General features: G+C 35.0%; 1 protein-coding gene across 4 annotated transcripts in view; it reads left to right on the top strand.

Moving 5' to 3' along the window:
• TTK (TTK protein kinase) overlaps positions 1–14,362 on the top strand; it is a 39,149-nt gene extending 24,787 nt beyond the window's left edge. For all 4 annotated transcript variants that reach the window (XM_020975524.2, XM_020975525.2, XM_020975523.2 and 1 more), the window contains exons 15-22: positions 5,454–5,611; positions 5,702–5,853; positions 8,158–8,282; positions 8,564–8,644; positions 9,708–9,884; positions 11,833–11,923; positions 12,365–12,462; positions 13,915–14,362. In XM_020975524.2, the coding sequence (XP_020831183.1) occupies positions 5,454–5,611; positions 5,702–5,853; positions 8,158–8,282; positions 8,564–8,644; positions 9,708–9,884; positions 11,833–11,923; positions 12,365–12,462; positions 13,915–14,001 (969 nt within the window). In that variant the 3' untranslated portion in view covers positions 14,002–14,362. The remainder of the gene's footprint in view (positions 1–5,453; positions 5,612–5,701; positions 5,854–8,157; positions 8,283–8,563; positions 8,645–9,707; positions 9,885–11,832; positions 11,924–12,364; positions 12,463–13,914) is intronic.
• The last annotated feature ends 1,106 nt before the right edge of the window (positions 14,363–15,468 follow it).

Here is a 15,468-nt window from a genome sequence, read left to right as displayed (position 1 = left end):
AGGTTACATTGCCAAATTTTCATCCAGATATGCCCCCCTTTTTTTTTTGAGCTTTGCCTGCCTAAATCTCCTTTTAAACCCAGCCTTATTCATTAGCCTCATATTAAAGTTTTTATCACCTTAGTGTAGATGATCTTAATTAGATATTAGGGTAAAAGCTATCCATGAACTAATTCATATTGAAATGTAAGTGACCAAAATAAGCAGAGTTGTTTACATTTTAAAGGAATAAGTGACAAAATGAATCTCTTGCTGGTAGTATTTCAGGCACTGTGACAGTCAACAAGCTTTTACTAAATGCTTGTGTGCCAGAGGACTATGCTAGACACTGAGGATACAAAGAGCAAAGGCCTTTCTCTGTTCCTTCTACTGCTGGTGCCTTTGCTGTGAGATTGCCCTCCATCTACCCTGTATATCTTGTACAAGCCTTACATAGTTTGTTTGCGTGTTGTCTCACCCACTGGAATGTGAGTTCCTCAAGGGCAAGGGGCTGTTAATGCCTTTTTTTGTGTCCCTAGCACTTAGCACAGAGCCAGGCACATAATGAGCACTTGATAAATGTTTGTTGCCCGACTGGCTGCTCTCGAGGAACTTTGATTCTATTTTAGGGAGATAACATTTATGTACATATATAAATATATATAAAATAAATACAAGGTGGTTAAATATAGATAAGTTAGACAACTAGTTAGCATAATGGATACAGTGTTGGACTTGGAAGCAGGAAGACCTGAATTCAAATCCTTCGTCAGGCACTTACTAGGTTCATGACTCTGGGCAAGTCACTTAACCCCTCAGCCGTACTTTCCTGTCTGTAAAATGGAAATAATACTGCCTACCTCATAGATTTATTGTGAGAAGTAAGAGGGATAACACAGGTAAAGTGTTTTGCAAACCTGAAAGAGCTATATCAGTTCTAGCTATTGTTATTAGTGAGAGGTCAGCAAAGTCTTTGTGTAGAAAGTGATACTGGAAGGGGCAGCTAGGTGGCACAGTGAATAGAGCACTGGCTCTAGAGTCAGGAGGACCTGAGATCAATTGTGGCCTCAGACACATAACACTTACTAGCTGTGTGACCCTAGGCAAGTCACTTAACCCCATTGCCTAGACAAAAAAAAAAGAAGTGGTGTTGGAATTGCGTCTTGAAGGAAATGAGGGATTCTGTGAGGCAGAGGTGAGAAAAAAAATTGCATTCCTGGCATGGGTGATGGCCAGTGCAAAGGTATGAAGGTGGAAGATGGCATGCATGTATGAGAAATAGCAAGAAAGCCAGTTCAGCTAGATGAATTCAGGAAGGGATATAATGTATAAAGAGGCTGGAAAGCTATATTGGGAGCAGGTTATGAAAAGCTTTAAAAGTCAAATAGAGTTGTTTATGTTTTATCCTAGAAATAGTAGGGAGCAACTGGAGTTTATTAAGTAACACCATAATATGGTCAGATCTGTACTTAAAGAGAAGGGAGAAAAAGAGGGGGAAAATACTCATTTATGTAGAGCTTACTATGGGCAACGTACCGTGCTAAGTGCTTAATTTCTTTTTCTTTTTTTAAACAAATATCTCATTTGATCCTCACAACAACCCTGCAGTGTAGGTGCTATTATAATTCCCATTTTGCAGTCGAGTAAACTGAGGCAAACAGGTTAAATGACTTGCCCAGGGTCGCACAACTAGTAAGTATCTGAGGCCAGTTTTTAACTCAGATCTTCTTGACTCTAGGCCCAGCACTCTATTCACCGTGCTACCAGCTGCCTCTAAGAAAAATCATTTTGGCAGCTGTGTGGAGGATAGATTCGAATGGAGAGAGACCGATTAGGAAGTTTGTTTCAGTAGTCTGGTGAGACTTGATAAGGAGCTGAACTAAGCTGTTAATTATGAATACAGAAAAAGAATTGGATTGTAATGGGGTTGAAGAATGTTTTATTAACTTTTAACTGGCAGTGTACAAAATAGGTGGGGTATGCTGGACTTGGAATTAGGATGTCCTAGGTTCAAATAACATATCAGACACTAAGTCTCTTATTCTAGGAAAATCACCTAAATTCTTTGGGGCTCATTCTTCTCCTTTATAAAATGAGGAAATTTGGTTTGTTGATCTCTGGGGTCCCTTCCAGCTCTGAAGTCTGTGATCCTGTGACTCTTTGCAATTACCTTTTGAGATGATTGGAACTTTCCAGGACAGTTCTAACTTTGCAGCCAGCTTAAAATGATTTAAAATCATAATGACCTAGGTTCCAGAGTGTGAGTTGTGTGACTGTAGATAAGTCACATAAACTCTTTGATCCTAGTTTCTTCAACTTTTAAATGGAGATTGTCATAGATGAAATTTAATAAGAAGATAAACTGAGGCAATTCTCTGAGCATCATAACATTTATTAACAGGGAAGTGCTGCCTGCCAATAAATGGGTCAGTGGTTTGCTTTCATTTATGCCATAGACCCTGAGCAAAAGGACAGTTCCCCTTAAATAAGTTTGGGTGAGTACAGAATGAAGAACGAAACAGGGTAGATGACCTCACAGGATTGAGGAGAACATGATTGGTTACAGAGCTAGGTGCGGGAAACAACATGTTTAGTTGGAAGTTTGGTAATGGTCATGGGAGCTAGCAATAAGCCTCCTTCCCTCTTGAGAGTTCAGATGCAATAAAATAAACCAGACATCCTTGAAGGAGGGTTTGGTGGTGTAAAGATATTAGACCCAATTCGCTTGCATTCACACACATCCCCAGTGGTCAGTTAAATTTCTTGAGGCAAGAATAGATCAGTGATTAAGAGAGCTGGATTTTTAAACTTAATCCATTACCGGCCAGCTGAATCTCTGAAACAAGTTCAGAGACAAAGAGACGTGACTTAAGCAATTACAGGACAAAAGCTGTTATAAGACAAAATCAATTACTTGTAAACAGGATCGATAAGATGATATAGAATTGATATTAATCGTTTCAAGATAAAACTTGTCCTGCTCTGCTTCCTTTAAGATGCAGTGAGATTTTTTATATATATATATATATATAGTATTAGTAATATAATGGCAATTTTTAATAAATTATCTTAATAGAATGATCATGATAAATTCTTGTTTGACATTTTAAACCCTTCACAACTTAGTTCCAATCTACCTTTCTAGCCTTATTATACATTACTACCCTGTATATACTATACAGTCCAGCCAAATTTGTCTTTTTACTGTTCCCCATGCATAACAGCATTTGTCATCTCCCTACCTTTTTGCAGGCTGTCCCTTATGTGGTCTTTTCACCTCTATCTCTTTAGAATCCCTAGTTTATTTCAATGCTCAGCTTAAGTGCCATCTTTTTTGGTATTCCTACTCCTTGTTGGTCTTAATGACATTATAGAATTTGACTATATTGACCTTCAAATGCCTCCTTATTGTATAAAGAGTAGAGTCCAAATTCTCTAATTTCATGTTCAGAGACCTCTAGTCTATCTCTAATCTACTTTTCTAGTGCTGTTTAGTTATGTTATAGTACCGTATGCTCCAGCGAAACCAGCTTCCTAATTCTTGAACATCTCATTTTTTCATCTTTATCCCTTTGTTCATGAAGTCATGAATGCCTTTCCCATCTACCTACCAGCTGGTGAGTGATCTCTACATTAACATGATAATTAGTGTACAGAACATATTAGTGTATAGAGATAGATTAGAAAACAGTTGCAGTACATGGAGAAGATAAGATTTCCTGAAGCAGAGTGATAACATTGAACCAAAGGGGAATGAAAGAGAGATTTTTGGAGATAAAATCAAAGTGATTGGTGCTTTAAAGGAAAAGAAGAAGGCAAAGATTCCTATGAGGTTTTGAGCCAGGAACAACATGGGCAAGTCAGAAGGACTAGGTTTTGAAAGAAAGATATAGTCCTGTTTGGGGATATTGAGTTTAAAATGTTAACTTTCTAGGTGGAGATATAGACCTAAAATTCAAAAGAGATGTTAGGGTTAAAGATTTAGGTAATAAGAGTAATCTGTGTAGAGAAAGTAGTTGCAGCATTGGGTGAAGAGAAGAATATAGAAGGAATGCCAATGACAGAACCTTGAGAAGTTAGAGTGGTAGGGGGAAACGGGGAAATATGTCATCCTAAAAGCTAAGAAAGCACAGCCAGTCAGGGAGTCTGTATTAGTAATACCAACATGCTACACAGAGGTCATGGAAATTAAGAACTGAGAAAAGGCTATTGACTTTGGTAATGAAAAGGTCACTGGTGAAATTTGAGAAAGGGGTTTCATTAGAATGGAGAAGACAAAAGAGGCAACAAATGTGGACTGTTGCTCTTCTTAGCAGTTTGGCAGTGAAATGGTTGAGAGATAGGATGGCAAAGGTAATGGAGGGCTTTAGTGTTGATACTGTTTTTAAGATAAGGGCCACCTAAGGAAGTTGATAGATTGGAGAGAGATATGTAAGACGAGGGAAAAAGAAGGGATAATAATGGAAGAGGGGGAAAGGCCTATTAGGAACAGAGAGAGATTAAGCAGACAGATGGAAAGCTTAGTCTTGAGAAAGGAGGTCCAGTTTTAGCTCTCATCAGTGAATTAGAAGGGGAGAGGTAGAAGGGGATTTTGAGATAAAAAGGAGGAATTGAGGGAGCTTGTATCAGATGAGCTCAGTCTTAGTAGTCAGTCAAAGTCAAATGTTGAAAAGGAAGAGAATTGATCTGAATAAATTCCAGTAGCAAATATTAGTAAGGAATCGGTAAGAGACGGAAAAATATTTCTGATCAACGCTGAGAGTCCTTATTGAACCGATGTTTCTGCTACCTTCCACATATTAAAACTTAATGAATTTTAAAATGTTTTGTTTTTCTTGGATTGGCATTATCTCTCAGCAAAGCAAAACAAAGTGAAATGAAATGTGGGTTCTGAAATAAATTGTTTGTTTGAAGTGTTTGTGCTAATAACTGTTTGCAAGGTTGGAACAGAACTCTAAATTACTCAGGAGTTGATTCTCCCATCTGTGTAATGGAACACTCCTGCTAGTAGGCATGGTGTCTAGGAAAGAGTATTGGATTTAGAACCTGATGATCTAAATTTAAATTCCTAGCTCTCTTCCTTACTATGTAATGTTGATCAGGGTTTCTAACCTTTGTGGGCTTCAGTTTCCTCTTCTGTAAAATGAGAAAGCTATACTAGATCATCAGTTTCCCAAGTTCCTTTCCAGCTCTAAAGTTCTAACCTATAGTCCTATGATTTTTGACTTAATAACTTATCCTTCATTTGATTCTCACAACTATGTCTCTCACACAGTACCACCTGAGTATAAGTTTTCAATCCTTTAGGCAAAATAATCATTGTGACAAATTTTTCACTCTTTTTCATTCAATGTTCCATTGAGAATTTCTTTCAATTAAAAAATTGTCTGACTTTCTTAAGTATGTGAGAGTAGATTTTGATGATTTAGAAAAAAACATGATATTTGTGTGTGTGTGTGTACTATCATTCACAGGTATTTCAAGTATTGAGTGAAAAGAAGCAGATATATGCTATAAAATATGTGAATTTGGAAGAAGCAGACTTTCAAACCATTGAGAGCTATCGGAATGAAATTGCTTTCTTAAGTAAACTACAACAGCACAGTGATAAGATCATTCGACTTTATGATTAGTAAGAGAAAAGAAAATTAAGACTCTGAGAGAAACCAAAGTTACTTTAATTTTAGCATAACATTACATTGTAACTTAATTTTTTTTATAGTGAAATCACTGGCCACCATATCTACATGGTGATGGAATGTGGAAATATTGATCTTAACAGTTGGCTTAAAAAGAAAAAAACAATAAATCCATGGGAACGGAAAAGTTATTGGAAAAACATGTTGGAAGCAGTTCATACAATCCACCAGCATGGTAATTTTAAGTCATTTGTGTAAACCTGTTCTCTGTTAGAATATTAACATCCCAAATATCTATGTGTTCATCTAAGTTGAAATGGAAATACACATTGGTTAGTAAGAATTTTTTCAACTCTTGCTATACTCCAACCTTGGGCATACAGAGAAAGATAAAATTAGCTGCTGCTCTCAAGGAGCTCAGAATCTAGTTGGGGAGAAAGCATGCAAGCAACTATATACAAACAAGATGTACAAAGGATAAATTGGAGGTAATCAACAAAGGGAAGGCACTGGCGTTAAGCAGGATCAAGAAAGGCTTCGTCTTGAAGGTCGAATTTTAGCTGGGACTTGAAGGTTGAAGGTAGAATCTAGAATCTAGGAGGAAAAGTATTTCAGGCATGGGAGACAGTGAAAATGTATAAATAGGGAGTAGAAGGGTCTTGTATGAGGAACTGCAAAGAAACCACTATCCCTGTATCATGACACTGTATAGAAAGGGTGTAAGAAGACTGGAAAGGTGGAAAGGGGCCAAGCTGTGAATGATTTGAATACCAAAAAGAGTTTTATATATGTTGCTGGAAGTGGTAGAGAGTCACTGGAGTTTATTGAATGGAAGTGGTGTATGGTGTGGTCAGATATGTGCTTTAGGAAGATAAGTCTGACAAATGAGTAGAGGATAAACATGTATACATTTAATGAAGGAATAGAACTTTTAAAATATTCTGCCATCAGTTAGATTGTATTTCAGATTAAGTTTTTTCCCCATGTGTATATATACATCATTTTGTAAAGTACATCTCTCTGTAACAAAATACAGTTCTTGTCCCCCTTCCTGAACCAGCATTATAGCAGGATTCTAATTTTTAATAACAGGGTTCCAAAGTCTTTCCTTGGAGCCTGAGATATTTTATAACAACTAATTATGCCTGGTTTCTTGAAAACCACAAAGCTGGAAGAACCTTTAGAAGTTAGATAGTACAGTTAGATGGTACAACCTGAGACTCACAGAGGTCAGATAACTTCTTATTGTTGTAGTTGTTTTTTAATGAAAAGTATCTGCCAAAGGACCATGAATTTTCTTTATGTTGTGAAGATTTGTACTTCAAATATTCCTACTACTTTTTTACCATTATTTCATCAGTCAGCCTGGATAACTATTATTTGTTCATTTTGCTCATCTTCTCACGTGAGAAAATGACCAGAATTCATTAGCGATCAAGAGGTAACATGTCTAAGGAGTTGGAAACATAAATAATTATAGAAGCAGTGACTAGCTGGAGTGTATTGTGTTTATCCAATTTATAACCAGACCTAAGAGCTGAAAAAAGGAGATTAGAAAGGCAGGCAGAAGAGATGATAGAAGATTCAGAGAAGAGTCCTTGTACATTCTCGTAGATATATACCATTCTACAACTCTTCCTGCTATCTTTATTAGGAGTAAATGGAAGGGCGAGTGCAAAAATTCTTTTGGCTTGGACTGTATGTTTTGATTTGGGGTAATTTTGGATTTCTTTTTTGGTAAAGATATAGTCAAGGAACCTTGATTTGGGGTAATATTCTACTAAGTGGCTAACATTCAAGTTTTAGCTGATAATCAGGGCTAAAGTTAACCATCTAACTTTCACTAAAGAATATTTTCCATTAAAAAGGCTAATGTCTTGATCTCTTAGCTTTAATATAGTGGAAAAACTGCTAGATTTGGAGTCAGAAAGACCTCAGTTTGTATTTGGGATCCAATTAACTATGCCATCATGGTGCAAGTCAGCTTAACCTCAGAGTTTCTGTGTCCTCATCTGTGAAACTGATAGTCATTTATGTAAAATGCCTTATTAACCTCAAAACACTGTTTAAATGTCATCTGTTATTTTCATTATTACTAGTATCAGTTTCTTAATCTAGATAATCAGGGGTTGAACTGTCTTCTGAATCTAAAATTGTGTCGTTCTTGGGATAAAGTTATATTTTCCCTTCTCCAAGTGCTTTTGCACTTAGCTAAACAACATGGTTAGTATATACCATTCACTTGTCAGTTACATAATATAATATTTTGTTATTAAGATTGGATGATGCTTATATACAGTACGATTTTGTTCACTAATTATTTTGTGTGCCTTGTCTTCCCAAAGAGATTATGAGGTTTTTGTTTTATAATTCTTTGTACCCTGAATTGTCTGGCATAATGCCAAGGTTACATAGCAAATACTGAAGAATAAGCATATGATTCATTGAAAAAGACTTGGCCTCTTTTAGCAAGTGGTAAGAAGAATTAATATATGCATAGTTTGTGTTACTAATTGTGTGATGGATTTTTATTTTGGAGGAATTGTTCACAGTGATCTGAAACCTGCTAACTTTCTGATAGTTGATGGAATGCTAAAGCTGATTGATTTTGGTATTGCAAACCAAATACAGCCAGATATGACAAGCATTGTTAAAGATTCTCAGGTAAGAAAAAAAGTTTTGTTCATGGTACATAGGATAGTGTTTATTTATCTGTAGGCATTAAATAATTTAGTAACATGAGTTCATTTACAAACTATCTAAATTTAAATGTTTTGGTAACTAGTTTCCCAACTCTCCATGATTCCTGAGGGCTTTAACTTATTTATGGAAAATATTTCAAATTTCAAATTATATTAGGAAGTTATGTTGTCTCATATAAAAATTGAAATTTTTCAATAGAATGAAATTGTTTCATTTTCTAATTTTTGTTGTTTGATAAATAGGTTGGTACAGTTAATTATATGCCACCAGAAGCCATCAGAGATATGTCTTCTTCACGAGAGAATGGGAAATCCAAATCAAAGGTACTGTCATATTTATTTAGTTTAGTAGCAAATAGTCAATATCACTAGAACTTGCTGTTAAATGAACTTTCTAAATAACTGATAACTATTTAAAGTTATTTGGTGATCTTTCAACTACTTTTTCTACTACAGAAATCTCCTATTTCTTTTCCTTTTAGAAATTATTGTGGTACTGTGAATAGGGTAGTAACATAGACTACATTCAAAAATGGCCACAGAATTCAAAAGAACTTTTAAGTAGTTGTGGCAATATTAAATTCTGACCTAAGCCAGAGTTAAAACAGAGTTTCTCCTAAGAGGAGTGCTTTAAATAATAATCTGGTCACATCACGTACAGAGTAAAGTGCAGTGTGTCGTTATTTGTTTTTAAGGAACTTCATTGGTGACATTGAGCTATCATATAATCTCTTGGGGCCTCACTTTTTTTCACTTGTAAAATGAGAGGTTTAGATTAAATGATCTCCATGTGTTCCCTTCCAGCTCTTGAGATTATGTAATTCTGTGATTTCTCTGTTTTTTTATTAGGCCAGAAAATTGTGATTTGTAGATTTCTTAATTCCATTTTTATAGGTATTAGGTTGGAATAGTCAAATAAAGTTTTTGGTGATAACGTATCAAGAGTTTTGACAAGCTCTACTAATGAATCATTTTACTTTGTAAAATGTTCATGAAATAAAGTCATTTATGACAGTGATGGTGTTTCTTCTTGGAACTTAGTAAATTTAAATATATGTTAAAAGTGAATATTTTTTAAATTGTGTGACACCTGATAATTCTGGCAACTAAATGGCCTAGTGGATAGAATGTTGGGCCTGGAGTTTGGAAGACCTTAGATCCAGTCCACCCCTCATTCCCTTCCTAGCTTTGCGAACCTGGACAAACTATTTAACTTCTGCCTCAGTTTCTTCAACCATAAAATAGGGATAATAATAGCTCCCTCCCAGGGTTGTTACGAGAATGAATGTGCTTGGCATAGATGCTTAATAAATGCTTGTTTCCCTCCTTCGGTGAAAATGAAATTAAATTGGATTTTGGGGGGGGGTGGGGATTGTATTTTTTTTAGATAAGCCCGAAAAGTGATGTGTGGTCCTTAGGATGCATTTTATACTGCATGACTTATGGGAAGACTCCATTTCAGCATATAATAAATCAGATCACCAAATTGCATGCTATAATTGATCCTGATCATGAAATAAAATTCCCTGAAATTGCAGAAAAAGATCTACAAGATGTGCTGCGGGTAACTTTTAAAATATTTTATCTTTTATGTATATTTGTACATATATGAGGTTGATGAAGGTTAAAAAAAATTGATTGTCTTCTAATTTAAAAATATCTGTGGGCTGTTAGAAATAGCATAACTATTAATAATGGAGTCATTGATGTTTTAAAAGCTCACTGAACAAATATCTATTTTCTCTCCCTCCCATGTTCCCCAACCTCTACCTGCATTGCTGAAAAAAGTATTTCTGGGTCCAAGGGTATGCACAGTTTAATAGTTTTGGGGGCCCCTGCTTTCTAGTATGGGTGAAACTATTTATCACTTCACCTATAATGCATTAATGTGCCTGTTTTGCCATAGGTAGAGCTTTAACATTTGTCATTTTCTGGTTTTTAAAACCAGTTTTACTAATCTGACAGGTGTGAGGTTAAACCTCAGCTGCTTTATTTTGCATTTCTCTAATTATTGTTGATTTGTAGTCTTTTTTTCATATGCCTATTGATAAATTAGATTTATTCCTTAGAAAGCTTGCCTTTTATGTCCTTTGACCAGTTGGGCATTGACTCTTGTTCTTATAAATTTGAATCAGTTCCATATACATCTTGGAAATGAGAATCTTATCAAAGAAACTTACTGCAAATATTTTTTCTTAAGTTTCTTGCTTTCTTTCTGATTTCAGGTAAAATAAGTTCTACACAGAAATTTTCTAGTGTTATGTGCTCACAATTGTCCATTTTATTTTCTGTTATCCTCCTTTTCCGTTGATTGGTTGTAAACTCTTCAAATATCCATAGATTTGAATAGTAGTGATTTCTACCTTGGCCCTCTACTTTGTTTATGCTATCATCCTTTATGTCTTAAGTCAAGTATCCATTTGGAACTTATCTTGGTATATAGTATGAGATGTTAATCTATAGCTAGTTTCTTCTGGACTACTTTCCAGTTTTTCTAGAACTTTTTGTCAAATAATGAGTTGTTACCTCAGGAGCTGGGGGTCATTGCATTTAATAAAGTATTGGGCTACTTTGTTCACTTGTTTCTGTATACAGATGCCTAATCTGTTCTACTAATTGAAGTCTGTATTTTTTAACCAGGATAAAATATTTTTTGATGATTACTGCTTTGTATTATAGTTTCAAAGGTACTGCTAGGATCATTTCCCCACTTTTTTTTTCCATCATTTTCCTTGACATTCTTGATGGTTTGTTTGCATTTATTTTGTGTCCTGCAACTTTTGCTGGTTATTATTTCAGTTAATGTTAGCTGAATCACTAGGATTCTAAGAGAGAACAGTAGGCTTGGAGTCATGAAGATATGAATTCTAATTTGGCCTCAGACACTTCCTAGCTGTGTGAACCTGGGCAAATTACATAACCTCTGTCTGCCTCAGTTTACTCATCTATAAAAAGAGGATAATAATAGCACCTACTTCCTAGGGTTGTTGTGAGGATCAAATGAGATAATGTTTGTGAAGCACTTAGCACAGGGCTTGCCACATATTAGATGCTAAATAAATATTTGTTTCTTTCTTTCCTTTTCTGAGTGAACTATTTCATCTGCAAAAAGTGATAATTTTGTTTACTTTTTCCCTGTACTTATTCCCTCATTTTTTTTTCTTGTCTTATTGCTACAGTTAACATTTCCTAACACTTTAATTAGCGGTGATAATAGACATCCTTGCTTTATCCCTGATCTTAATTGCCCCAGCTCAGTATATTTTTAATGGCACATTAGCTCTTTCTGCTTTCAAGGAGCTTTTAAATTTTATGAATTTTTAAGGAACTATGATTTGGAGCAGGTAGTCATGTTATAATAATTTTGTACAAGTTAGGGTGAGTAATATTCAGGTAAGCAATTTCTATAATGTTGATACAAATCAGTCATTTTTTTCTAGTGTGAATTTAGAGACTTTACCATATATAAGAATAATTATTTTTAAATATTGCATTTTTCTCCTTCCCAATAGTGTTGCTTAATAAGGGACCCTAAACAGAGAATATCTGTTCCTGAGCTCTTGGTACATCCGTATGTTCAGATTCAAACTCAGTCACAGCCAGGTAATAAAATTTTTGTTAATACCAGATAGTTAATGAAAACATACTTATGAATAAATGTAGAAAATTAATAACTTGCCATTTTCCCCTGCCTTCCTTCTTCTACGTAATTTGATGCTTTAGGTCTACTATTTCATCATTTTAGGTACTCTCCACCAATGAAAATCATAACACCTTCATGCCTTATTCTGTTTGAACTTTTCTCTGCTTTTCAATAAATCCTACTTAAAGAACTCTGCCATTCTCCTCATTTTAACATCTCAGAGGTATAGCACTTGGACTCTTCCTTTGGTATCTCTCATTCTCACAATCTGACCAGTCTGCTAGACTATTAGAATCTTGGTTACTGTGCTATTAATAAAAAATATATTCCTATCAGTGCTTGTGTTTTTTCTTATTTATGTTAATAGTTACTGACTTTAAATGATGTAATAACTTTTATAGGTAATCAGGTGGTTAAGGGAACCACGGAGGAAATGAAACATGTTCTTGGCCAGCTTGTTGGCCTGAATTCTCCTAACTCCATTTTGAAAGCTGCTAGAGTGAGTATGATTAAAATCAATGTCATAAATTATAGTTAGTTGGTTTAACTTGTCTAGTCAAAAAGTTAAAAAGAATAGATAGTCAAAAAAATTGGGTACATATTTTTTGACAGACTTCAAAGTTCCTTCCATTTCTCTATCGTCTAATACATGATCTAATGATCTAATATATTTCTACATTTGGAGATGTAGAGATTCTCTGCATAGAGAAACAGCATGGTATAGAGGAAAGGGCAAGGGCCTAAGAGGTAGAAGACAGATTCCTGGATTCTAATTCTATCTGTGCTCATACTCTGATGTTGGGCAAGGCACTTGAGTTCTCTGGGCCTGCATTTGCTCATCTGTAAGAAGATAGCCTTTCCAACTTTAAAGCTTTTAAGTCTGTTTAGCATTTGCTTAGTTGGGAAGCATATATATGCCTGTTTGGCTAAAGACATAGTTTATAGTTCTTGAAATACTATAAATATTCTTCTATGAGCTGTACTTAGAACAGCCTTGTTTAGGTGCAAGTTGAGATGAATACATGGTGGGAGTCTGCCTTTTACAAACTCTAGATAGATCATTCCTAACCTACTAGTGTCTCCATGTACTTGATCTATCTTCAGGACCAACTTGTAAAAAGTAGAATATTTCTCACATGTCTTTTGTATTCTTGTGTGTGTGTGTGTGTGTGTGTGTGTGTGTGTGTGTGTGTGTGTGTGTGTGTGTGTATCAAATAGGATAATATTCAAAGTAAATGTCTCAGCTCTTACAACACACAGAAGCTTATTTTTAGGCAAACCATGACTTCTGAACTTGCATTTGTCTATCTGGAGTTTAATGAAGTACCAAGCAATATCTATAAACTGGACTACTTTCTAGGTGTTGATTCCTAAAATATTTGCTTCACATTAATTGTTTTTAAATGTTAAAACCTCTACTAAGGTTTTATTCTGCTGCTTCATCCTGATGGGAAGGTGATTCTGAGCTCTCAAAGCCTATGCCAACAATATAATCGCAACAGATTTCTTTACTAAGGTGGCAAGGCTTTGGTGGGCTGCATATGTACTGTCCAAGGACCAGGCTAATTAAGTTCATAGAAGATAATCACTAAGTTGGCCTCAGGATGATGAGGCAGTTGCAACAACACTCAATGACTACTTACTAAAGTTTAAAGAGGGTTTGTGATTTGCTTTGGTACAAGGAACAGCCACATTGAAGAAATTACAGATGATACTTGGAGTAAGACATTAAAAACCAACAGAATGGTTTGAGACCCAGTGATGCCTCTTTTTATAAATTGCATATTTATGCCCAGAGTCCTATCAGTACTTTTTGAATTAGCAATAAGATGCCAGAATAGTACTTTGCAAATAGATATTTGGAATGAAATGTGAAATTCCCTGGAAGTATTATTTTACATGTTTGACGTGTAAAGATACCTAGTTATTTATGTATCTATTTTTATTTCAGACTTTATATGAACAGTACAGCAGTGGTGAAAGCCATGGTTCATCTTCATTTGCCAAACCATATGACCAAAAATGGAAAAAGAAATGATAAACCACCTCTGATATATAACCTGCCACTTTTTGTAGATATATATGTCCTGATCTTGGTTCCCTTTGAAATCTCTTGTAGTCTAATAAATTATACTACAAATTGAATTGTGATTGTCAGCAGAAATTTCTGTGAAGGATCCTGAACAGAAACATGTTAAAATAACAACCACTTTTTTGTGTGTTTGTGTATGTATGTATATATGTATATAAAGTTGTAGAATTTTTTTGTCTTTATTTGTAAATCTAAGTTGTCTTCTGTTGTCATTTCACATTTGGAGTTGTTAGTGGTTGGAAACACAGAGCCTGAATGTCAAAAAACATTTGAAGAACTATGTAAATAAATTTTGCTGTATAAAGAATGTTTTCAAAATTGTCAAGTGACTTTTTTTTCCTTAAAGAAAAAACAAAAGTATTCTTTGCTGAGTAATAAAGTTGCTACTAATAAGTTGGAAAATTTTTGATTTGGGGAGAAAAATAATAGCTTAAAAAGTCTAAAATTCTTAAAGTAAAAATAAAGAGTCGTAGGCATATAGGTTGAATGAGAAGAACTCTGAGGGCCTTTCCAACTCTGGACTCCTATGTTAAAAATAATGGGGAAAAATAAGTTGCAAGTGGTGTTCAAATTTATTGTTCTGAGGTAATGGTAACTTGGACTGTTCTCTGGAGCTGCTCACACCTCTTTCATGTGCAACTCGTGACTGCAAGATCTTTAATTTCTCATTTAGATTATCCTGCTAGACTCTAGAATATTCATTTGTCACATTTCAGAATCACATTATCCTGAGTTACCACTGTTGTAAGATAATGTAAAGGCTTCAGTCCTTTTTATTGGGGAAAGAAGAAACCATTGTTGTTTTGCAATTGATTTATTAATGTGAATTAGTGTTCAGCTGACCTTTCCAGGTTGTCTTTTAAAGGTTGCCCTATGGTAATGGTGTGATAATAATTTGCTTCAGTTATAAGTTTTCATTTCACATGCACTTAATTCTATTCAACACTAAAACACTTAAAAATGTATTCTTTTTGTAAGGCATTCTACTGAAATTCCCTTGGAGGGAAAACACTCCTAAATAAAGCCATCAATATGAAATTCTAGTAATGGCTGTATATTTAAGAAAAAGGGTACTCTTTTGCTTCAAGTAAAGAAACTTAACATTATCTTGGCATGATTTGTGCATTTCATTTCTTGCCTGTAGTGAATCTTTATCAAACCTCTAGCGTTGCCAAACTACAGAAATGTAATTAGGAGGTAAAAAAAAAAAACCCTTGACTGTCATCAGCTTTTCCATAATTTTATGCCTCTTTTATCAAATCTGTCTGCTGATCTGGATGGGGTGATAAACTTTAATAACCTGTTGCTGCTTGATAAAAGAACTCAGACTGAATATGCACTGCATGCTGTCTTTATCAACTAGGCAAACCTTTTAAAACGAACTCCATAGATCAAAAGCCAGGCTTTGTCAAT

Source organism: Phascolarctos cinereus, unplaced genomic scaffold (assembly GCF_003287225.1).
Source record: "Phascolarctos cinereus isolate Bilbo 61053 unplaced genomic scaffold, phaCin_HiC Scaffold_5;HRSCAF=322, whole genome shotgun sequence".
Taxonomy (NCBI): Eukaryota; Metazoa; Chordata; class Mammalia; order Diprotodontia; family Phascolarctidae; genus Phascolarctos; species Phascolarctos cinereus.
This window is presented reverse-complemented; position numbering and strand designations above follow the sequence as displayed.